This window comes from Paracoccidioides brasiliensis (genome assembly GCF_000150735.1).
Source record: "Paracoccidioides brasiliensis Pb18 unplaced genomic scaffold supercont2.12, whole genome shotgun sequence".
Classification (NCBI taxonomy): Eukaryota; Fungi; Ascomycota; class Eurotiomycetes; order Onygenales; family Ajellomycetaceae; genus Paracoccidioides; species Paracoccidioides brasiliensis.
Window position 1 is genome coordinate 753,034 of NW_011371369.1, and position 24,117 is coordinate 777,150.

A 24,117-nucleotide genomic window follows, 5' to 3' on the forward strand; every position below is an offset into this window, starting at 1 on the left:
AGAGGTGGTGAGGTATGCGCTGATAAAGGGTATCTGGGAAACGGGAGCTAGGGCACGGTGGAGTGTGTAGAGGTTGAGGTGAGGTTGGAGAGAAAAAGGCAAGACTTGTCCCGGGTGAGGTTTGGAGTTGGAAGAAGGAAGGTTTTAAAGAGGCTGAGGGTGTCGGCTTCTAATTGGCGGAAGGATTCTCCTCAGTCCAAGACTCCGCTAGTCCCGTTTTGGGATAGCGCGGCTCCCTGTTCCGACGTCCCAATTCATCCAGAAGCACAACCAGGCCAACATCACATCAATGATTTCCCTGGTATAGATAGATATCAGCCTGCTTCCAGTTGCCCTCCCACACGGCATCCGGTATATCTGTTTCAATTGCCAGTGCCCACACAGTTCTGACTATTGCCTATACGTCTCCTCCTCCCGGCAATGCTCTCTCGAACCGCTCGTCCTGCCCTCCAGGCCGGCAGTGCTATTCTTGCACGGTAAGATTTTATCCTCGCCTTAGTTCCTCCGCCACCTTCCCCCCATTCCCCCCAATTACAATTACATTTAGCTATGATCATGTGGGGAGAGTTGCTCCTGGCCATTGGGGACAAGGTTGACTGACGTTGTCATTCCGCACAAGAAGGAATGCACCCGCCAATGCCGCCAACTTTGCGACACTCCGTGAAATAGAGGGTCGGTTGAAGTCCATCAAGAACATCGAGAAGATCACCAACACGATGAAGATCGTTGCCTCCACCCGTCTCAACAAGGCCCAGAAAGCCATGAGTGATTCGCGCAGCTACGGCCAAACCTCGAACGCCGTGTTCGAGAACGCCGAAACCAAACCCCTTGAGAATAAGAAGACTTTGTATGTTGTCGCTAGTTCAGATAAGGGTCTCTGTGGAGGAATTCACTCTGGCCTGAGCAAGGCTACAAGAAGGATGGTGCTTGAACAACCTGATGCCGATATTGTTGTCCTCGGAGAAAAGGCCAAGGCGCAACTCAGCAGAACCAATGAGAAGAATCTCGTGCTGAGCTTCGCAAATGTCGGAAAGGATATCCCAACGTTCGCCGATGCTCAAGCCATTGCGGACCAAATCGCCCAGCTCCCAACCGATTATGCCAGTATCAAGATTATCTACAACAAGTTCATCAACGCTCAGAGCTACGAGCCTGTTTTTATCGAAGCTTACTCGGAAGAGGCCATCACGCAATCTCGTGAGCGGAATCTGCACCCCAGCGCCTTCCCCCTTCCCCCATACACCCCCAGCAGCCCACTGAATGATAATGCAGCGTGACATATTACTAATTTCCATGTAGCAAACATATCTGCCTTCGAAATCGATGACGAAGCTCTTGCCAACCTCCGCGAATATGCTCTCGCCAACAGTTTGTTCTGGGCTCTGGCCGAAGGTCATGCCTGTGAAATCTCCGTAAGTGAATGACAGAATATAACACCCGTTTGAACTATAGAACGCGATGCACTAATTAAGTAACTTCTTAGGCTCGTCGCAATGCTATGGACGTATGTTTTCACACTATATATAACATCCCAGTCCATCCGTCCCCTCTGTTTAGGATGAATTGCTAATTCAATATAATACAGAATGCATCCAAGAATGCTGGTGACATGATCCAACGGTATGTCAAGATGAAATTCTTATTCTTATTCACTTAATCTGTTAACTATTTCTAACCATTCCCTTCCTTCGCTTCCCAACTACAGATTCCAGATCCTGTACAACAGACAGCGTCAAGCCGCCATTACCGGCGAACTGGTTGAGATTATCACCGGTGCCACCGCCAGTGAGGACATGTAAAAAGCCAGCAAACCACAGGGGCCGTCGATGTATTCGAGACAAAAGGAAAAATGAATATGCTAGAATTTTCCTTGGTTTTTTGTAGTAGAATTTTCTCACGCTTCCACTACCCCGGCTACGCTACTGTACCTAGATCCTTTGTTGAAAACTTGTAAAATCAATCACTTTTTCTCTCATGCTATTGTCATGTTTCACTTGTACTTTAATCTTCTGTTAAATAACAACATTCCATATATTCTCATATTTCTTTTTCATTTACTGTTGCTATTGACAAACAGAGTTGCCTCTCTGTCACTTCTACCATCAATCACATTGTCAAATACTCACCTGGAGATTCAAATAAATGAGTTGTTTATTTAAGTCTCTGATGTTTGATCAACTCTTGTTGATATTTATTCTCACTCATGGGATAGCTAGATGCTGGTTATCTCTTCACGAGGATAAAAAAGATTACATAAATCAGTGTTCTATTCTACTTCAGTGAGAAGAGAGATAATTTACATCACGCTCACAATCATTATTATCAGAAATAACATGACACAACATGTAACACAGCTTAACTATTAAGCAAAAATGCAGATAATTTCTGCAATCAGATGAAATTTGACATCAGGGGAGTGTTTCATTTGGGACTTCTACATGGTGGTGTACTCCCTTATAACTAAGGACCAATATTTCAATGCTGCTAAAACTAGTTGGTGGCGATGAAGATATAATTATCCAAATTCCGCAAACCGTAAGATAACAAATTCATGGTGGTCATTATCTCCATTGACAAAACGCCTATCTCCACATATCTGGCCTCTCCACTCGATATCTTATGCGAAACTTTGATCAAGTAAGAACGATGAATCGTACCTTTGCATAGCGGGCAATGCCTTGAACCTGATGGTTGATCGGGAGCCACACAGGCACTGCGAAATTAAGAGAAAAAAGACAATTTGTGATTCTTCATCGTTGGCTCCCGAGACACATGAACACCAGTAGCATGGACAGTCTAATAGAGCTCTTCTGCACGGGGGTATTACCGCCGTATTCACGAAAACGCAAATCAGAGTCAAGTTGCCATCTTGGGCTCTGGCCGAGAAGGGAGGAGATATTGGTAATTTGGATATGGGGGTATCAAACTGTAGGGGCAATTGGGAAGTTTTCTGTGGAGACATTCACTCTCTCAATAATATTCAATACGCCAGTTTCACTATCAATGTCCAATCTTATCAAATTTGGTCCCTCACCCCCGCCCCCCACCCCCCGTTGGTGAATGGAGGGAAAATCCAAGGGCCGAAAGCTAAATCTCGCCACTTCGAAGAGGGCTGAAGGGTCTGTTGATGGCGTATACTCTGATGGTTTTGATATGTCCCACACAAACAATGACTCGATGGGCAAACATCCTTCGTCAGAGATGTATAAGCTTCGGTTCGGTTGCCAAGTATATATACAGCATAATGAGAGTCCTATTAGAATCCGTTCCCAAAAAATCACAAATGTCCCAACCCAAAGATAAACCAACGGGATGAGTCAGCAGATCATCGTCACGTGGCGACGCCGAGAGCACTACTTTCGTCCCAAAACAGCAACTGGACACCTTGCGCCAATGGGAAGGAGACCGGCATGAAGTACGTCCGCACGGCTTGGTTCAAAGGAACGGGGGGCGGATATTTAAAAGAACTCACTCCCTCTCACTCTCTGGCTGGTTATCTAGTATTCTTGCCTGCTGACATGAGCTTCGTATTGTGTTTATGAACTTATCTCCTTTCGTAACCCCCTGCGATCGCTAGCCACGGTTGCATTTCATCCAGCTCTTCCAACCATGCCCAAGAAGAGCTCCGCCGTTCTGCTAATTGCAGCTTTTTGGCAGACACTGTTCGTAAATGTCGGCGGTCTTTATACCAAAAACTCTCTAGTCCTCCAAGTGGATGGTAGCAAATATGACCATTTGATTGCGCGGTCAAATCAGTTATCTGTAAGTGCTTCACTTGGCCTCGGAATCAAGTGTGATTGAAAACCATAAGACGTGGAAATTGACAAATTCTCTAGATTGTAGAGTAAGGTTCTTCCCCTTTAGCGTTGCTGCTAACGAGCTTGCATCTGATTGACTTCACCTATTTCAGATTCTACGCTCCATGGTGTGGACACTGTCAGAACTTGAAACCTGTATATGAAAAGGTTGCCAAGCACCTTGATGGGCTGGCACAGGTTGCCGCTGTTAATTGCGATGACGACTCGAACAAACCCTTCTGTGGCCAGATGGGAATCCGGGGATTCCCTACTCTTAAAGTCATAACCCCGTCGAAAAAGCCCGGACAACCACGAGTTGAAGATTATAACGGTGCGAGAACGGCCAAAGCGATAGTTGAATATATGGTGGATAAGATACCAAATCATGTAAAAAAGATTACAGACAAGGAGCTCGATGGTTGGCTCAAGGAAGCAAATGACACTGCGAAAGCTATTCTGTTCACAGAGAAACCCGCGACCAGTGCACTTCTCCGTGCGTTAGCTATCGACTATCTAGGTTCAATTAGTTTCGCACAGATTCGAAGCAAAGAGACTTCAGCGGTACAAACCTTTGGTATCAAAAAGTTTCCGACCATTGTGCTTCTCCCAGGTGGAGGAAAAGAAGCTATTTCCTACGGTGGAGAGTTAAAAAAGAGTTCGATATCTGATTTTCTCGGTCAGGTAGCTAAAGCCAGCGCAGATCCAAAACCTAGCAAATCTACAGCATCCACTACCTCCGAGGCCACCGAATCTCCAGAGACCAGTTCCAGATCTGTCTCTCCTTCACCATCCAAGGCCCCTGCTCTAAACATCCTATCCACAACCTCAGACCTTAGAAAGGAGTGTCTCGCCCCAAAGACAGGAACTTGTGTCCTAGTCCTCGGAAAAATGCCAGAATCATTGGATTCCGAACCTCCAGCTGGAGCATTTCAGGTATTCACCGGCCTCGCCGAGATCTCTCATAAACATTCGTTGAGAAAGGGACATCTGTTCCCCTTCTACGCTGTTCCAGATACAGTAGAGGATGTCGGTGTATTAAGGAATAAGCTGGAGCTGAAGAAAGACAGCGTCATTGATGTCATCGCTTTGAATGTGAAACGCGGCTGGTGGCAACAATACGACCCGGGAGAGGAAGACGACTTTAGCGCCGCCAAACTTGAAACATGGATTGACGCGATTCGTCTTGGAGAAGGAGCCAAAAAGAAGCTACCCGATGGCGTTGTGCTGGAGGAGCAAGAGGAAGTGACAGAGCCGGCGAAAGAACCTGAGAAAGGGGATGGCAAGGAGCCCAAAGTTGAATCACCAAAAGAGCCAAAACAAAAACCTGTAAAGGAGGAACCAACTACCCATAATGAGCTGTAATTAATTATATTCTAGTACTTCAAAAGATCCAGAACCTTCTCTCCTTTTTCTTGTCTTGCTATGCTCTATTTCGCTTAGCCTGTTTCTCGAGTTGTTATTTGTTTAACCAGGAGTTCTTGTTCTTTATCCCCAACTCATGTTTCATCATATTTTCCTGTGCTTAACAAATCAATGAAATTTACTAATTTACAATTGAATTGACAATGAGATAGAGGACATATTCCCTCTCATGATGACTTTATTAGATAGTAAATGGCTTTAACGAGGAAATATTAGCCAAGCACAATGCCAATTTACACAAAGAAATTCTTACAGAGTATTTCCACGCTTTTCCCAACCCCCCGCAAACTCCCCAGCCACAAAGCAGAATAAATTCTAAAATTTACAAGGAGGGGTAATCGGAGACAATAGCCAAGTAAAAAAAAAGTCAAGGGGAAAACACCACTTCATCTCATCCTTACTTCCTCCCCCCCTCTGTGCCCTTCTTAATCTTCTTCTCCCTCTTGCCTTCAATTTCCTTCTCGTAGATCTCTTTGGCCGACTCTCCCGCCTTGCGCTTCATGGGCTTCGATGACTTGACGCTCACGGTGGGTATATTGCCGTTCTTACCAACGGAGGCGCGGATTTGCTTTTCCGCATCTTCCCAGGCAGCGGCTCCGTTGGCGATTTCGTATCTGTATCATTAGAGAAAAAGGGAGCCGGACGTTAGTTTCATATTATGATGGGTTAAGCAAACGTTTTTGAGGGAAGGAAGAAGCGATGCGCAGCAAGTTGTGTGGAAGAGAAAGAGCCTAGCTTACTGCTCCAAAGGCAACGCATCAATAAGAGCCCGTTGTTTTTCTCTCAACTCTTTAGTAACCTCCTCACCTCCTTCTCTTAGCTCCTTATCGAGTCCAACATCCAGAGGCTGGAATCGCTCAGCGATAACTTCATCATCATGAACGTCCGTAGCGTCCTTCGGAGAAACACTAATTGCCGCAGGCGGCAAAGTCTCCGCCACAGCACCTTCGACTAGAATCCTGAAATGCGCAGAAACTTTCCTGACAATCTTTACAAACATGGCCATCAGCTGGGATGCGGCAACTTTAAGTTCCTTCTCAACATCGTCAAAGGATTTTCGCTGTAAGCCTATAGCCAACAGGATTGACTGCTGAACACCGGAAAGATTCACGCCGCTCCCCAGGCGGCCAGAGAAATAGAATTCCGCGATTGTTGGGACCATGTCGAGGATGACGTGGTAATCGAGCAGATTGTTTGCGTAGCTGTCTAAACGCTTTAGGTCAAAGGGAGAGAATGCAGCGTCCAGGTCTGCTTTTGTTAGGGTGGAAGGTGTGTAAGATGGGTCGGACTTCGAGGCTGCACTGGTGGATTCGCCGATGCTGAGGGAGAGTACGGATGGGAAGTCGTGGAATTGATAAGATAGGAGGGCAAGAAAGCGTTTGTGGAAATCCCGTGCGTAAGCTCCAAGCCAGCTGCTGTCGTTGCTGCCTGTAGATAGGGTACGGAGCATGACACAGGAGTGTTCGCCGGTAAGTTCGTTGGGGGTTTGTCTCAAATAAATTGGAGTGAAGCGGGAGCGCTTCCAGAATTTATGAAGCTGAGGGGTTAGGCCGTAGCTGACGCCCAGGTAGTCAAGGGAGTCTGGACGCCGTTCGTTAAGTCTAGAAAAGAGAGGTGGCATGGAGTGTATGTCTCGAATACGAATACTATCATCCAACAAACTTGAATTTGCTAATTCCTCATCCGTTACCCTGACCAATTCATCGGAGGGGAAATTATCCTCCTCTGACAAGCTTGCAAATTTGCCTTCGAAGAAATCGGTCAGTAGTTCGACAGCGCGTGAGCCGTAGCCCATGCCCAGATAATCTGGATTCGTAGCTATTCGCACAATCCTTGCACCGGAGAGTCCCGCAAACTCTTCGTCTTGAAACTGTTGACTAACAAGCCAGGGGATTAGATCTCCTCCCGCTCGTTGTCCACGGCTAAGGCCATGTAGCACGCTCTGCTTGCTTATTCGACCTTCCAGAGCCACCTGGATTACACAGAGCGGTTCGGGTATCTTGTTGGGGTCAGTTGGTGGTACCAACACATATAGTTGATGCGCTGGCGCGTCACTCATGAGCTGAAGATCATTTGGCGAATTTTTGTAGTGGCTAGCCACATACAACGCCATCATCTGCTGCAAAAGCTTTTCGGGAAGCGGGTGGAACGAAAAGAGAACGTCACGGTTAACGTGAAGTAGCTCGCATTGGGATGGGTGAGGACATCCCTGGGTATTCGCTTTGGATTTAGGAAGGGTTGCGTCGAGGCAGAGGAGCTTATTCATCCATTTCTCCACTGAATCTCCAGGCGCATATCGGATGGGTTCCGAAAGAGTGATCTCTCGCAGTGAACGGCCACCCGAAAAGTTCTTTTCTCCGTGCTTCACAGATTTCCCTGCCGCCCGGTCAACAAAGTGTGTATCATCTGTAGTTTTCGTTCCACCTGTTGACTGCTCCCGAAGTTGTTGAATCAGTTTCAAAGACAGAGATCTTCCAGTTCCTTCATATCCGTTGATGGTGGACGCCATAAATACCAAATACGGACCCATTAGCTTTCTCACTAATGGTAAGGGTATGGCAGCAGCCTCATCAATTACCAAAAACTCTGCTTGTCCAAGAGCAAAGGCATCTTGGGGTTTGATGTACTGAATTGTTTGCCTGTGTTGGCGGTGAACATTGACACGAACAATAGCTTTGTTGAAATCGGGGTTCGTTGACTGAAGAATTGTGTAATCAACATGATCCAGGTATCCTAGAGCGTCAAAGCCCTTGAAGACAAATTCAAACAGAGTTTTCAAATTCTCTGGGCTTGGAGAGGTAATGAATATATTGCTATAGCCGTACGCGATCGCCGCAGCAATGGCAACACCAAGGGCAGCGGATTTTCCACGACCACGGGCAGCAGTTAAGGTAACAGTACTTCTCAGAGTCTTCTCTGCTATGGCATCAACAAACGTGAGAAGCGCTCTTGCCTGGTCCACCGTCTTCGCCAATGTGACCAAGGACCCAACAGGTTCTGTATCTGTCAGCTTATCCTTGATCTCCTTTAGCTCCTTCTTCGTCGGGTCCGTAGACTCGTTGCTTGGGTCAATTGGAGCCAGCGGTTCCACATATTTACCACCCGAGATTGGCAAAACGTTCAGCTCATCATCTACTACCAAGCAAGTTTTGCAGCTTCCCAGAGACAGGATAAAGCGCTCGTTGAACCGTGCGACTACATCGCCATGAGCCTCGGTCCGGTATCTGGAATGGACATCCATAGATAAGGTGTAGAGCTGTTTTAGACTCTTCATTCCCTTCAATAAGAGAATGAGCAGTCCTCCACCTTGGACAGTTTCAATCGTGCGGGCTAACAGATTGGGTGTGAGCGCCTCGAAGTCCTGCAACACACACATCCCATATGTGTTTCCCAGGATTTTGTCCGTCTCCTTGTAATAGACATATCGAATCTGCTGGAGGGTGATGAACAGCTCGAACGGATCCTCGGTGTTTGGGTCCCGTATTCCTCTTTTGATTTCCTTCTTAATCTTGGCCTCGCGCTTCTTGCGATGGCTGGTAAACCCAAGCAGATCCTTCTTATATGCCCATAAAACCGATTTATTCTGCTTAACGTCGACGCTGCACATTATGTGGTGGAGGTGGACAATAACGTCTTTAGCGCGGTCACCGACAATCACGAAGAAGCTCCTTTTCTTCTCCTGTATGCCATTTCTAATCAAGGAGGTGATCCGGGAATCGATCGATTTTCGTGGCATGGTTTCGACAGTGCACTGGCGGAGGTGGGATGGACGACCCCAACGGTGACAAGCGCGGCCAAATTTATTTTGGCTGCAGATGCAAATTCAGCACATTGGTAGAGAAGTGATCACAATACGAATATGAAATGGACAACGGATAGCCGTACGAACTTCAACAGCTGGCATCAGCGACATAAGTAAGGGCACCCAGATCCCGCGCGAAAGCTACTGTCTGCTTAAACCACCCACGTTGATAGATACGCTTTGATGTTGCTCCGTTGACCGAAAACGACAAAATAATAAAAAAAAAAAAAAAAAAAAAAAAAAAAAAGGTCTGTTTGATCTCGGGTATAATTACCTATTTTGGACAGCTACTGAAAATCGGAATTCTTGCCGAGAAACACCAAAGTTCCGTTATCACGTGATTAATTGCTAGTCTTTTTGTGGGATGGTTGAACCTTCTATTCGGAGGAGCTAGCTAGGTTATTGCTATATTACATACAAGCGATCGCGATCACGTGTGGGCGGGGCTGTCGCTAGGGCAACGCCACCCAGGCGGGCGCCGCTACACTTTTTCGGGTATCCTTCCAAGATAAAGATAGGCGGGACGGCGAGGGCAAGTCCGGCAACATTTTTAAAGGGTTTGCAAAGCAAAGGGTATTTCGGCGATCGAGATGGCGACAACTTCGGAGGTTGCTAATTTAATTGACATTCTAGACGCGCAACAGAAGAGGGGCTTATGACTCTCTAAACCGAACAACATCATTAAACGGGATGAAGATGATCATTTTCCCCCGCGAGAGGAGGATCTATGAAAGACACACACACACACACACATATATATATATATATATATATATATTCTAGCAGGTAATTCATAGCGCCCAACCTCCTCTGACTCCCAGTATTTTGGTGCCCGGACTACCCTCCACCTTTATTGCGGAGAAAAGTGACCTGGATGGAAGATCGATGAAAGACTGACCGCACCGCAAACGTTGGTATTTGTTAGTATTATTCTTTCTCCCTTGGCAGAAAGCTACTAATCAGGATGGCTAACGGATAATTACCAATCAACGGTCAAAGTCTCACAATTGACCTATTCGAGGCTTCCGATATGGCTTGTTGCTCTTCAAGTAATATCTAATAGAATTGTAGAATTCTACGCCTGTCCCTTGGGTCAAACCCAAGAGTTTCCCAAGCACTTTATATGGAGTAGCTGTCCCTGGTTCCACGGCGCAAGAGCACCGCTTATATTCTTATCTATTCTTTCTTCTATTCTTATTTTAATCCGCAACTTTTTTTAGATATCCTCCCAGAAAACCCGCAAATCTCAATTACTCTGGGAGATATTTAACTACATACATACATATATCCTGTCGTGACCTCCAGTCACGTGATATATATATTCCACCATATACTCGTTGTTCTCGTAGTTAGCAACCTTTGCAATCAATCAAGCTTGCCATTCTGTCAACATACACCTACCGGCTGGGACCTGCATGGTTGCCGCCGTATGCATTGCCGTCCTCAATTGACGCAGTGGGTGATCCCCCGGATTTCATTCGCTTTTGCCATATTACCTAATAATCGTGCCGCTGCGCAACGTGGGTGCGCCACACCAAAACGATAAAAACACCAAAATGATAAAAATCTTGAATCACATCCTTATTATTGCACTCTATATCAACAACCAGTAGCTAATCTATAATAAAAAGATTATCTACATCATTCCCAGTATGTGTGCCATCTCTAAATTGATTTAATTCCTCTTTTGTCAGTGATGTGAGTGGGTTATTGCCAATTTTCATAGAATCAACTTCAAGCCTCTGTCACTTCTTATTCTGCTCTTTTTCAGCTTCATTATCCTTATGCTGCTTGATTTTTCTATTGGCATCTTTAATAGTGAGGACTCCCTCTACTTGAACCTAGTGACAGATTGTTTTAGCTCTGCAGTGTTTACTGATGTTGAGAAAGTTCTCTAATTCAGTAGTCTATTGCTCATTAAGTTCCATGTTGATTAAACTTGCTTTGAATATCTTGTTCAAATGACATGTCAAGATGAGTGATTTCAAATCAAGAGTATCTTTAATACTTTGTATGGTGTTTTCTGTAATATTAATATGATGTTTCAGCTTTTGAATTGTTTTTGATTAAAATAGCTAAAAGGAAGAGATAAATATATGAATTGAATCATTCTTATCTTCATAAATCTGCAGTGGAGGAGGTGATGAGATTCACTGCTTAAGAGTATCAAGAACTCAGTCAGGATTCCATGGATATATGCCATGTTGAGCTCATTTTGCAGCTATTGTATCAGATTTAAAAATCCACTTTTGCATAGCTGAGAAGTCTTGTAGGAACTGCTGTTTTTCATACTTAACAAAACCATGGCATGCAGCATAGTTAACTACTTTTGAATAGTAATGCTTATATTGCTGAAATGGTAGACTATCCAGAGATTGTAACAAATAAGTAGCATGTGATAAAAATTCATATAAGATTATCTTATGAAGATCTATGTATTGTATGAACTTCTCAATGATATAAGATTCATAGTTATTCATTAAAAGCAATTGATGACGTCCTTTCTGTCTCTTTTCTATAGCAGTATTGAAATATTTAAGTCATTCAAATTCAATCTCATTATTTGTAAATTTAAGATCTGATATAGTAATTCTATAATTGCTGAGCAAATCTGTCTGTGTATATTAATCCTTCAAGTGTGTTTTGAAGGCTAAGATTATCAATAGCAGAATGATATAATTATCCATAGATACACATTCAATGACTATAATCAAATCTTTTGAAAAGAATGAAGAAATGATGGAAGTAACTTCTTTAAAAGCAGTTATAACCCATTCTCCACATCCTTGTCCTTCTTGAAATCTAATCTCATTGAAGTTGTATATGTCATAGGCATGAAATTGATACTGCTTAAATAGAATCTGAAGATATTCAAATCATGTATTGATATATTCAATATCTTCAACTGCCACTCTCTTTGGATTCATTAACTTCTTTTTCACACTCTTTTACTCAGATAGGCATTCAATGAACCTATAAGTTCACATCTTGCTGACTTTTGAAGGAGAGGTAGTAGAATCTATGTGCTGATGTCTGAGCATTGAATTTACAAAATCTTCAATGTGTTCAGCTATGGGAGGATAATTCTTTTCAATAAGCAGCTTGATCCATCATTTAATTGCATTCTTCTGACTCTCATTTAATCTCTTGTTAACTGGAATCTTTGCAATATTCAGATTTCTTCCATTGATACACATTTAGAGATGTTGATAAGCAACCTCAAATTCTCATGACAGAGGCAGTATTTTGAAATTTGAGTTTTTTTAATGATAAGTGACAGCTTTTTGAATACAGTGTTCAATATTTTTATCCTTATTTGACAATGTGGTGAGTTATTAATTGATGAAGATGATGAAGGTGATGAAATTGCAAGATTTTTATCATTTCAGTGTTTTTATCATTTTGGTGTGGGTTGCGCAGCGGCACGATTAATAGCTCCCCCCCCGCGCTTCACACGGGCATGCGAGCACAGAAAGAGAGAAGAAGGAAACAAAAGTTAAAAATAAAAATAAATAATATAAATAAATAAATAAAAGGCCAGATGGAAAGATGTCCTTGCTGACTCTGATCGAACAAAAGGATGGACGTTATTGCGCGCGGGATGGTCCAGCACATTGCATCAACGTAACGTATGTACGGCCCGGCCCGGCCCCATGGGTGCCCGGAGTGAAAATGACGGTCCTAATGCAGCCATGTGTTTGTCTTGAGCGTTTTGCTATTATCCCTGTCTGCGGATTCCTCCCCTGTGTTCGGTCCTTTTCATTCTTTTACGTTCGGCCGTGGTAGCTTCGGGCCGATTGGAAGATAACCACTAAAGAGGACGGCCATTAAAACAACGAGTCGCGAAAAAAAATAACAGATCGGCTTGTGCACACTACAGTGACAGGGCAGCATTCGCGCTGTCCTGAGTATTTTTATTTTTATTTTTATTTTTATTTTTATTTTTTTGGATTCTCGGTCAAATTGCCTCTTCTCCATCTCGAGACCTTGTTGTGGAGGATCATGATGATGCTTTGCAGCTTACCGATTCCCTGCTGCATAACTACCTCAGCAGAAACAATCTTCAAGAGCTCTAGCAAAATCACGTAGGCTTACAAGTGCGAAAGTCCGGCGCACTTCTTGTCTGGCAACATGCGCGCTGACTTTGCGCATTTCCCTATTCTCCGTCATAGTGCAGAATACGGAATGTACCAAACCGGCCCCTTTTGTGAGCACTTACGGCAATTTTCTTCCCCCTGTTTCTTTTCTTCAAAACTAGTTCACATATCCCCTGCAAGGTTTGTATACCTCTTTTTCTTTCAATTCATAAGTATTGAAGCAGTAAATGGGCCACATGTACAGGCACTGTGCAAGGTTTTGATGATAGTGTGAAACAATTCCTCATATCTACTTTTTCAATCCTTCAACTTATCACTCTGTCTTTCTTACATTCTGTCTCTTAATGATAGCTGGAAATATATCTATATTTGCTTCTTGACTGAAGACTCAGCATTGTGAGTGATTTTCTTGCAACTCTTTGCTGTATTACTGAACACAACTATTCTTATTGCATGTACTGAGCTGGTTTGTCATTCTATTCAACTCAGTGATAACTGAGAAATATAAACAACAACCCTTTGAGAATTTATCTTGATTGTAAGTATACTTTGAGAGAGATACATTCTTCTAAATTAAAATGCACTGATCTGATTGCTTTGTTCAATAAAAGAGACTATGTCAGAAATTTAACTGACAATCACATGTCTGATATATGTCATCTTATCTCAAAAGAACAAGTAAATCAATTTTATTTCCTTTTCTATATCACAGTGTCTTGAGTCTCATCTTTGTTTTGACATGTCTTTGTCTTTCCATGTCTCAGATTGTGAGTTCTCATCTCAAACTCATTTGAAAGCTTCTTCACCTCTTCACTAACTCTTAAACAAGATACCTCATATCAGAATGTTGGGGATATCTTTCCTGTTCTCATTTACATATATATTCATGATTCAGATGGCTTATCTGTGGACTGCATTGCAAGCTTTACTGTTTATTACAGTTTCTAGCGAATTTTTTTTCTGTAATTATTTTGCATGCTTCAGGGTACTGGTACATACGGAGCAGTCCATCTCCTGATCCGAATAGAAAGAAACAATTGCAACCTCGAAGTTTCCTGCGGTTGCTATTTTTATTTTTATTTTTATTTTTTGGGTGTCTGTCTCTTTGGGTCTTCTCAGGCAGGACAGAAAGATATTATACACCATCCGAGTGATATCCTTATATCCAACGGCCAAGAAAACTATGGCTACTGGACTGCTAAAGCGAAATCGAGCAAAAACCTTAAAGAAGTTGTGGCTGAATATCAGCAGCGTTGCAATCAGCGTCCACCACCGTATGTAAATTTGACTATGATCAAATATACGAAGACCTTCTCCCGTTTTGGGCATTAAGTCCCCAGACGGTCAGAGAGTTGACAAATCTCATGATCATGGATCGTTTCAACGAAATTACTGCAGTAATTATCCGCGATGGAAGTGCAAAATTACAAGAAGATATTATCCCCACCCATGAAGGGATGATCGAAGGTGTCGCAAAGATGGTCACCCCCTTCGCTCAGTATCTCCCTGATATGGATATCGCATTCAACTTGAACGATGAATGTCGAATTGCTGTTGCATGGGAAAACATTACCGCGCTATGCAATTCCGGGAAGAGCCACGTCCCCTGGGCCAGTGATGAACTAACGTAGTCCTGGTCCCAAATTCGAGCCTCAACCTGGGTATCTAGCAAGCCCACAAATCAAAGCCCACACTAGCTTTTCATAGACGCCTCTTTCCAGCGGATTTATGATTTAGTCGGATGCTCAATGTTTTGTCCTCCAGAACCGAAAGCCAAAACATCATTGATATAGAGCTAGCGAAGCGTCTGCTTAGATTGCGCCAGACCACACTCCGTCGACTAATTCCTACAAGGCTGGACTCTAGCATCTGATATCTGCCATCAACCCGGCCTATCTTCTCTACACGGCATATGTACATCTCCCTCCTCCCTTAAACTATCGATATCGCTCTTACCGGTCTTTAGCCAGAGCAAAGTATCCGGCTTCAATGACATTCTCTACCCAAGCGCCTGGAATTACATAGACTAAGTCGTATATAGTCCCAGCGACGAACACCCAGATCCGCCTTACCCCGAAAACAACCCCGCCCTCCTCTGGCGCGGCACCACAGCTCCAGTGACGAATGGAAAGGCATGACCTCCACCTTGCCAACAACCACACCTCATATCCCGTTTCAATCCTGCTTCCCTCCTCGTCCTCATCCAAGGAGAACCCAACTTCCAGCAGATACATCAACATCCCAGCCTCAAGCGTCTCCACCACTCTCGATCTCCAAACTTCCGTCTTCCTCACAGACAAGGTAACCCGCTGCAGTATACAGGACTGCAATGCCCAAACAAGTCAATTCGGCTTAGGCCCCTCAATTGACCCCCAAGAACATTGGAAATACTGGTTCCTTATGGATGCTGACCGGGCCAGTTTCAGCGGGCGCTTCTTGCCAATGAATAGATAGGCGACTGACGCCGTGGCATCACTTTGTGCCGATTGATGTTCGATTGCACGGATTGTGGAGTTCTTTGGCATATTTTTCTGGGGGAAGGATCGTGGATGCCAATGCTCCTGATGCTGGTGCTGATGCTGGCGCTGATGCTGGCCTGAATAACGAAAATAGTAATTGTGACGTTACGAAAATTAAGGACGAAAATGCGAAGGAAAAATTATCAAAGACGACTATCAATACCAATCGTAACGGAGACGATGATTACGATAATCACAAAATTCTGATGTATCCACATACTCGCAAAGGAGAATTTATAGCTGAAGAAGGCTGCAAATGGGCTGAAAAGGCGCTTGGGAAGGAAGATGTGGAAATCTACATGTTTCGGCTGCTGTTGGAGTGAGAGCGGTTGACGGATGATAAGATGGAGTTGGGGTTTCAGACCTGATGATATTCGGATGCCATTGGATTAAATTTTTAATATCTACACACACATGGCTTTGCAATTGATAAAAATAAAGAATTTAATGATTAATTGAAGATATTTCTTTCCATCAAGGTGAAGAGTTGGCATCTATCAAGGATGCTAGCTAGCACAGATAACTAAATGACCAGAACATATAACCAACATAGTGAGCATGACATAGAAAATGATGCATGAACTTCACCTGTCAATAAGCTGTCCACTCTCCAGCGATGCTTTACTTCTAGGTATTGACTTATGGCACAATTTTATTTAGTTTTCCCATCCTTCCGTCACTTCCATTCTGAACTTCAAAAATCATGTCTATCTCTGGCATTTGTTGCCAGGGCGCTTTAATTGTCTGCTGATTGCAAAGGGGGCTAGATATTAGTATCCTGACAGTGGATGAAGTTTTTGTTTTAAAGTACTATTCATCTCCCTCTTTCTTTGACCAAAAAAGGAAGGCGCAGTCAAACATTGTACAAAGCATGAATAGTATGTATATAAAGGGTTCTATGTATGAACACAAAACGGGCCTTCGGACGGCCGATTCCAGAAAGAAAAAAAGTAAAATGAGTCTCATACCAACTAGATGTACGCAGAACAACAAAAAAAGAGAACCAATCCACTACCGGTTTATTTACCTCTACCCATGGTGATGTCGTGCTGCATGCTGATTTATGTGCTCCTTTCGCTTCACCGCTCTATACTTATCATTTGTTGGATACCCATCAGCAGAATACTCATCTGTGGGATGCTCATCATCCGCGGGATTCTCATTTGTTGGATACTTAGCAGGCGCCGGTTCAATGGGAACTATGGCCTCTTTCGGAGCTGCAGAAGGGGTGTAGACGATCGCAATTGTGGTTTTGGTCGTGTAGGTCACGCAGCTCTCTGTTGGTGGAGGGGTGCAACTTAAGATGTTGGTTGCGTCGTAGGAAGAAGAGGCGGAGCTGTCGGTAGGGTAACCGTCTGTAGGATAAGGGGTGCTTGGTTCGGTGGGGTAGCCGTCTGTTGGTTGGGAGGCGCTTGGCCCAGTAGGGTAAGCGTCTGTCGGATATGAGGCACTTGGTTCAGTGGGGTTCACGTCCGTAGGATAGGAGGCGCTTGGCTCGGAGGGATAGATGCCAGAAGTACCTGAAGTGTTGGACTGGGTTGTTGAAGCGGTAGTTGAGACGATGGTCGATGTGGACTGTCGTGTGTTCGAGGCTGAAGCACGGGTGCTAGATGATCCACCTGGCTGGTTTTGGAAAACCCTCAGATAATTGATAGACCAGTAAGCTTCTTTGAAGTCCTTGGGGTTGTTCTTGACATAATCTTCGCAGGTGTCGGCTTTGGCAGAGCAGGTATCATACTCGGGCCAAGTGACTCTGGCCCAGTCGCCGCAGAAGGCGGTGTTGAAAATCTGATGCCACGGAAGTTTATTTGGTTAGTTTCAAGTCACATGTGATGGACAGAGATTGAGAAATACATACAATTCGCTGTTCCTTGAAGAACTTGTCAAAGTCGCAACCCGTGAAATGTGCGACTGGTTTACCCCAAACCGACGGGTCGGGGTTCACCCCATTGATATTTGCGGGAATATAGGAGCGTGGGAAAAACCAGACGCTGACGGCGTCGCTCTTCCACTCCATCGCATACACACCCCCACCAATTGAATTGAAGTCAGGTCCCCAACCCTTCGAGCTGGTATCCTGAAACAAACAACCTTGGTTTGACGGCTGATTTGGCGAGTATACATCACAGTCGGTAGTGACGAGACTGCCTGTGAATTTACCATTGTTTTCTATTTGACACCCCTTCGTAGAGTGCAACGCCACAACATTCTGTTTTTGGGTGTTGACACCCTCGATGATATCGAATTCACCGTCATCTGGCCAAGAAGCCCCTGTCGTCCAGCTGTAATGAATAGTCAGAATACTGGCAACTGGGAATTGACATACTTCGACCCGCCTTAGAGAAGCTAGTGGGACTCACAATGCGGGCCAGGTTCCGCAGATCCCTCCTGGCATGTGGGAAATATCAGCCACAATTAGTCCATGTTTGTAGGTTTTCCTCGTCTCAAGTCGAACACTCTTGCGGCCCGAGCCAGTTGCGATGTTGGTATGATCAACTCCGAGATAAACAAAATCGTTTTTATCAGAAGCTAGCCCATCCTTCACTGCCGTGTTTTGATCGACATAGGTAACATAAGCATTACTGGGGTCAGCACCCTGTAAAACTGTTAGTTAGTTGCCTCAATGCCAGCAGTTGTGGTAGCCAAGCACGACTGGATTAGGGACTTACATCGAAGAACTCGAAGCCGTCAAAGAAGTTTGATGGCTGATAGTCATCTTTCAGCACGTAGGACGCGGCGCTGAGCTTAGTCACGGCGACCAGAAAGGTCAGGCTGGTAGCCCTCATGATGACTTCGTTTGCTTCTAGTTTGTCTTTCTAAAGTAATGATACAGTTATATTATTTATTATGTTGTAAACAACCCAAAGGGAGTCCGTGGATGGGTATATATCAACTGGATCAAGAGAGTAAAAAACGATCTTCCGTTTCGCAGAAAAGAGGGCAGCCCGGAGTGTGTATATAAACACACGAAGAAGAATAATATCAGAATAAGGAGTGGAATCGTTGCAACGCTTGCAGCAACTGGACGTCGACGTCTCCGCAGCCTGGAAGGAGTGTTTGCCTGCGGAAATGAAAGGAAAGCACAACAGAACAATGACAACAAAGACACGGATTCACACACGGCAGCATTCCCAGGATGAGACTTGGGGGGGGGCATTGATTTATTTTTATTGCCATCCTCCTTGACCCCTTCACGACGCGGATAATTGTTCGCCCCTGAATTGGTCCACACAGCATGGCGGGCCCCGTAGGCCAAGCAGGGGTGACAACATCCTTACTCTTGCGCTTCGGACACATCCAATAATATAATAAGCCTGCATCAAGACTAGAGTCGTCTCGTCTCGCCCAAGGCAGGCCCAGTGCTGTTGACGAGCCACCAAGGAACTGGCGTGGAGAGCTCGCCAAACTGGAGGGCGATTCTGGTGAATCTTGTGCTGTGCCCCCCACCCCCTCCCCCCAACCACCAATTTGTGCTCTTTGTTGGAGTGCTGAAACAGAAAGTCGACAGGTCTGGTAGGTATCTGCGAAGCTTTCGAGATATCAAACCCAGCAATGATTGACCATCGCAAAGGTCCATGTCCTGTTTGATGGACAGCAAGCAGCGAATATTTTTGATTGAAACATCGCGCCCACATCTTCTCCTGCCAACTCGTGCCACCCAGCCCTAATCCCCTGGCAGAGCAACCGGTCGAAACCAGAACGGCCCTTGGCGGGGTTTGGAATGATATCCAACTCAGACACTGATCCAATCAATCCGTAGCGGGCCCTGGCGCTAGACAAGGACTACACTGCAAGACTTACATTTTGTGCGCATGCCAAACATTAATAAAAAAAAAAACATATAGTTAGTTAATTTAACTAATTATGCGAAGTTAACTAATAATTAACTAACGTAATTTCCCATCGAATTCAAATTTCCTTCCTCCTCTCTAGTTAGGCCACTTCCACCCGCAAGAATTGCCACCAAATCGCAATAAAATTGCAAGTAACTCTCATAGAGATAGAGGAACGAATTGAACTTGCAATTTCAACTTGTTAAATGGCAAGAAATAACCTCCGTTCCACGAAGCAGCTCGCGCACTCGACGCTTCGTTAACGGCACAGCCGCTGGTAATATGGATTAAGGTTGATCCGCTCCGATCCTCAACCTCTTTATATTCGGCTGCTCGCTCATTCCACATTCGAATCCCCAGTTTATGTCTATGTCTATGTCTATGTCCATGTCCATGTCCATGTCTATGTGAGCTCCTCAGTGATTGTGATCATGCTGAGTGCTCAAACTCTATGTCTACATCTATATGTCCATGTCTATGTGAGCTTCTCAGTGGTTGCAACTGCGCTGAGTGCTCAAATCTATGTTTATTTTGTTCTCCTCTACCGACCCTCTCCTCATTATAAAAGCCTCTCCTGCTGCTCTTCATCAGGAATTTGAGGGTGCTATTCAGAAGCCTTACAATCAAAAGTTTCAGATAGCTCTGAATAACTTTTGATCTCAATTCTGTCTGAAGTTCTCACTGTCAGATCTCAAATAAATTTCTGACAGTGTATATTACTAAGTTAAATGCACTCTCTATAACATTAGAGCTTATATTGTATATCAGTCCGCAACTGTTTAGCTCAGCAGTTAATTTTCTTTAAATCTACAAGAAATTTCTACATGTTATCTAAGCAATTAGCTTTTAGATCTTTCTTCTTCTTTTTTTTATTATTATTTTTCTTCATTTAAGATGTATTTAGTCAATAACTATGATATCTATCTAGTTAAAACTAGAATTTAACTATTTACTAATCTAATTAATAAATAGTAATCAATCTATGTATTTATAGAGTTTTATCTCAGAATAATATAGTATTTAACAATCTTTTAACAAAAGACATATTTATAGTTTCTGTTAGGGAGTGAATGTGAGCTGCATAAGAAGGAAATTCTTTGTGTTGCTAACTGCTATATAACAAAATACTAAGATTGATGAGGAAAAAGAAGTGTCAGAATCTGCTCAGATTATAGACAGCCCATTGATCACGTGACCGGATCATAGCCGATCCGCTAGGTTATATGTGTTGGGCGTATGTGTGGGATGGTTGAACCTTCTATGTATGTGTGTGTGTGTGTGTGTGTGTGTGTGTGTGTGTGTGTGTGTGTGTGTGTGTATGTGTGTGTGTGTGTTTTTATTTAATGCCTGGTTAGTCCACGTGCCTTATGAGCATGTGATCTAGTAGAGTCTGCATCAAACTATAGGGCGGGTAGAGCTACGTCTATAGATGACTATCTATCTAGTAGCTATCTTACAAATGAGGCAAAAGGGTTGCATATTGCTGCACTGGCAGAGCCCATGAGTTGATTGCCATAGAGCAGAGGTTTTGAGAGGTTTTAGATTTGTGAGATGAAGATAGGGGAGGCAGATAGAAAGAAAGATAAGAAAGAAAAGAAAGAGAAGAAAAGAGAGGAAGAAGAAGAAAATGATGAGAAAGACAAAAACAAGACAAAGAAGAGAATGGTCTGTGAAATCTGATCTGAAGATGTGTGATGGTGCATTGGACAGATATTCTGATAGAAGACTGTTTCTCTTAGTCAGTTATTGAATTCTAGAGTCTCACACAAGGTTGTCAGTGTCTCACAGAGATTGTAGATAGATCAGCATCAATTTGCTGCTTTTCTTGCAAGAGTGTAATAGTAGAAATGTTCTGAGGTTTTACTATGTTCACACCAGCAGTAGCACTCTGCATCTTCATGCTTAAGATGGTTGTGGTAGACTGCAAAGTCTTCATGATCTGATTGAGCAGCATAGAGCTTTTTTAATGTGAAGTGTAAAAGTTTTACCTCTGTTAAAACTCTCTTTAGTGAGATCTCCAGCTTCATATAGTGTTTCAGCTGATTTTTAACTCAGTAGTTCTCAAAGACTCATGTGATTTGTTTCATAGTATGCTACTTTATATAAGCTAGAGTGTCTATGCTGTTGAGTTAAGATATCATGCTTGCATTTGCTGTTTGTGCTGCAGTTGCTTTGACTTCAAGATCTGTTTTTTCATTATCAATCATGTCTGTGTGGTCTGAGACTCATCTAATGATCATTCTGCTCTGAATGATCAATGAGAGCTTATCTCTGCTCTGCCAGATCTTTATGACTTTCAAAAACTGCATGAAGACCTACTGGCTAGAGGTGTTTGACACAGATTTAAGAGCTTGTGCTATCTTCAAATTGTCTAGACAAATGTAGATGTTGCTGGCAAATTTCATCTGAGATGAGATGATGACTTTCTTTAGACTCTGCAGAGCTGTCATTGTCTTTGTGTCAAAGACCTCTGCTTTATTCATTGACAGATTTTCTGTAAAGATTAGATGATATTCACTATCTCAGCATATAGCTCATTCTGCATCAGTCACACACTGAGGACACTCTATCTGTGAATCATCAGTAAAGATCATCAGATTCAGAGAATTGCATTGTTGTAGCCAGCTCTTAAAGTCTTGTACTGTCTGTTTCTTTATACAGTCTGCTTCATACTCAATCTGCAGATCTTCTTTTCTGAGAAATCTCATTCAAAAGAATGTGAGTAGAGGGTCATATACTTCTATCCCATCAGCATGACTGGACATTCTAGACAGATGTGTGGTATAGAGCTTGATGATAGCTACTTTATTAGAGCATCTCACTAGTAGATGCCTCTTGTCAAGCTTTTTGATTCTTACTGCAAATACAGCATGCTGGTTGTCTAGTGTCTCTTTCATTGACATGATTTCTAGCTCATGATATAGAGCTGAAATGGATGTGGTCTTGTAGACTGGCAGTGCTCCTCACAAACCATCTCTAAGAGCTAGATCTAGCTTTCTGACTAGACAATTCATTTGATTGAAGATTTTCTTTCCCTTCTTCATTTGTGTGACTTCAGACCACCAGGCCTCTGCTCCATAGCAGAGCACAGAGAGCACACAGATCTGAATGAATTGTCTAAGCAGTTGTACTGAAGTGCCTCTTGCCATGTTGCTTAGTGTCTGTATGTCATTAAACATCTGTCATGTCTTAGCTGTCATAATCTTCACATGTTTCTTGAAGCTCAGTTTTCTATTTAGCCAGATTTCTAGATATATTATGAAGCTTTTCACTGCATTTGCTGTAATAGAGTGAGTGTCAGACGTTGTTTCAAGATCAATTGAGAAATTTGAAAGAATTCTGCACTGTGTGAAATGTGCTATCTCAGTTTTGATAAAATTAAATGTTAATTCTTCTTTGCTGACTCAATCATTTAGCAATTTGAAATTTTTCTGAAGAGTAACAACATTCTCTTCAAGAGTGATTTCAGTACTAAGCAGTTCTAGATCATCTGCATAGTCTGAGCATATATGTCTTCTTTATATAGTTTCTAGAAAGAACAGAGGCTGAATATACAGCATGAATAAAATAGATAAGACTGGCAAGCCTTGTGAAAGCTCTGCTGAGATATCAAAGAGCTCTTTCAGAAGTCCATTCAATCTGATTCTGTCTGTGTGTTCTGTCATGAAGCTTTTCATTCATCTAATTAAATTTGATAGTCAGTCTTGTTCTTGTAATCTCTGCAGCATTCTTTCTCTGAGTACAGCATCAAAAGCACTTTTAATGTTCAAAGTAAGAAGAGAGACTACTTTTCTATGAGCTCAGACTTTCTCTATATCATGAATCATTGCTGTCACTAGATCTGAGGCAGCTCATTCAGAGAGGGCTTCAAAGTGCTAAGGGTGAACAATCTTCTCTTGTATAGCTATTCAGACTAGTCTATGAGCTATCAGACATTTTAGTCTCTTTCTCAACATTGAGAAAAGAGCTATAAGTCTGTAGAATTGCAGAAGTATTGAATCTCTGTTGATCTTAGACAGCACAACCAGTGTGACATCTTGAAAGAAGATTGAGTGCCAGTCAACTCTAAGACAGACTCTGAACAGCCTTTTCACTGATATCTTAATATGTGATCATGTCTTTTGTAGCATCTCTGTTAGTACTCCATCAGTTCCTGGAGTGGTATTACCTATGTTCAGCAGAGAACTTTATATCTCATGTGCTGAGGCAACAGAAAATGATAATTTGACAGATGATGAGTTGAACCAGCTAACTGAGATATTCTCTCTGCTTGCAGCCTTCTGTAAGAGCATCTGTTGCAGAAGATCTCTTTTCTCTCTAGAGATTGTTCACATTAGCCCAGTCTCTTCATCTACAAAAGAGGGGAAATGAAAGGAGACAGTTGAATGAGCTCATTTGATCATCTTAAAGATATCTTTCCCCACTGAGGTCTATACTATCTTGCCTCACCAGTATTCTCTCTTGACTTTTCTAGTGATTCTGATTACATTGCTTTTTGCTTCTCATAAAAAACTAGAGCCTAGGCACTGTGTCTGATGTAGTGTTGTTACTGCTTTCTGGCAGTTCTCATTTCACCATGACTGACCTGTGTCTTACCTGGTGCTCTTCTTGATGAAACTTTCCAGGAAAGCTATTAGTGCATCTGTG

The 24,117-nt window shown here is 43.2% G+C and overlaps 5 protein-coding genes across 5 annotated transcripts; 3 read left to right on the forward strand and 2 right to left on the reverse strand.

Annotated features, from left to right (window-relative positions):
- Positions 1-420: 420 nt before the first annotated feature.
- On the forward strand, positions 421-1,799 carry PADG_07813 (ATP synthase F1, gamma subunit; the record flags this gene model as incomplete). The annotated part of the gene is made up of 6 exons (XM_010764748.1): positions 421-476; positions 620-1,197; positions 1,300-1,412; positions 1,484-1,504; positions 1,586-1,620; positions 1,706-1,799. The coding sequence occupies 6 exons, from the start codon at positions 421-423 to the stop codon at positions 1,797-1,799; spliced, it is 897 nt and encodes a 298-aa protein (XP_010763050.1).
- A 1,810-nt stretch (positions 1,800-3,609) lies between these two features.
- Positions 3,610-5,159, forward strand: PADG_07815 (uncharacterized protein; the record flags this gene model as incomplete). The annotated part of the gene is made up of 2 exons (XM_010764749.1): positions 3,610-3,791; positions 3,911-5,159. 2 exons carry the CDS (start codon positions 3,610-3,612, stop codon positions 5,157-5,159), a joined length of 1,431 nt encoding a protein of 476 aa, XP_010763051.1.
- A 457-nt stretch (positions 5,160-5,616) lies between these two features.
- On the reverse strand, positions 5,617-8,955 carry PADG_07816 (ribosome biosynthesis protein KRE33; the record flags this gene model as incomplete). Its single annotated transcript, XM_010764750.1, has 2 exons — positions 5,617-5,833; positions 5,960-8,955. 2 exons carry the CDS (start codon positions 8,953-8,955, stop codon positions 5,617-5,619), a joined length of 3,213 nt encoding a protein of 1,070 aa, XP_010763052.1.
- Positions 8,956-14,301: 5,346 nt separating this feature from the next.
- On the forward strand, positions 14,302-15,960 carry PADG_07818 (uncharacterized protein; the record flags this gene model as incomplete). Its single annotated transcript, XM_010764751.1, has 6 exons — positions 14,302-14,392; positions 14,427-14,748; positions 14,856-14,923; positions 14,985-15,094; positions 15,160-15,419; positions 15,573-15,960. 6 exons carry the CDS (start codon positions 14,302-14,304, stop codon positions 15,958-15,960), a joined length of 1,239 nt encoding a protein of 412 aa, XP_010763053.1.
- Positions 15,961-16,666: 706 nt separating this feature from the next.
- PADG_07819 (uncharacterized protein) lies at positions 16,667-18,423 on the reverse strand (the record flags this gene model as incomplete). The annotated part of the gene is made up of 4 exons (XM_010764752.1): positions 16,667-17,425; positions 17,496-17,919; positions 17,998-18,233; positions 18,307-18,423. The coding sequence occupies 4 exons, from the start codon at positions 18,421-18,423 to the stop codon at positions 16,667-16,669; spliced, it is 1,536 nt and encodes a 511-aa protein (XP_010763054.1).
- Between the last annotated feature and the right edge of the window lie 5,694 nt (positions 18,424-24,117).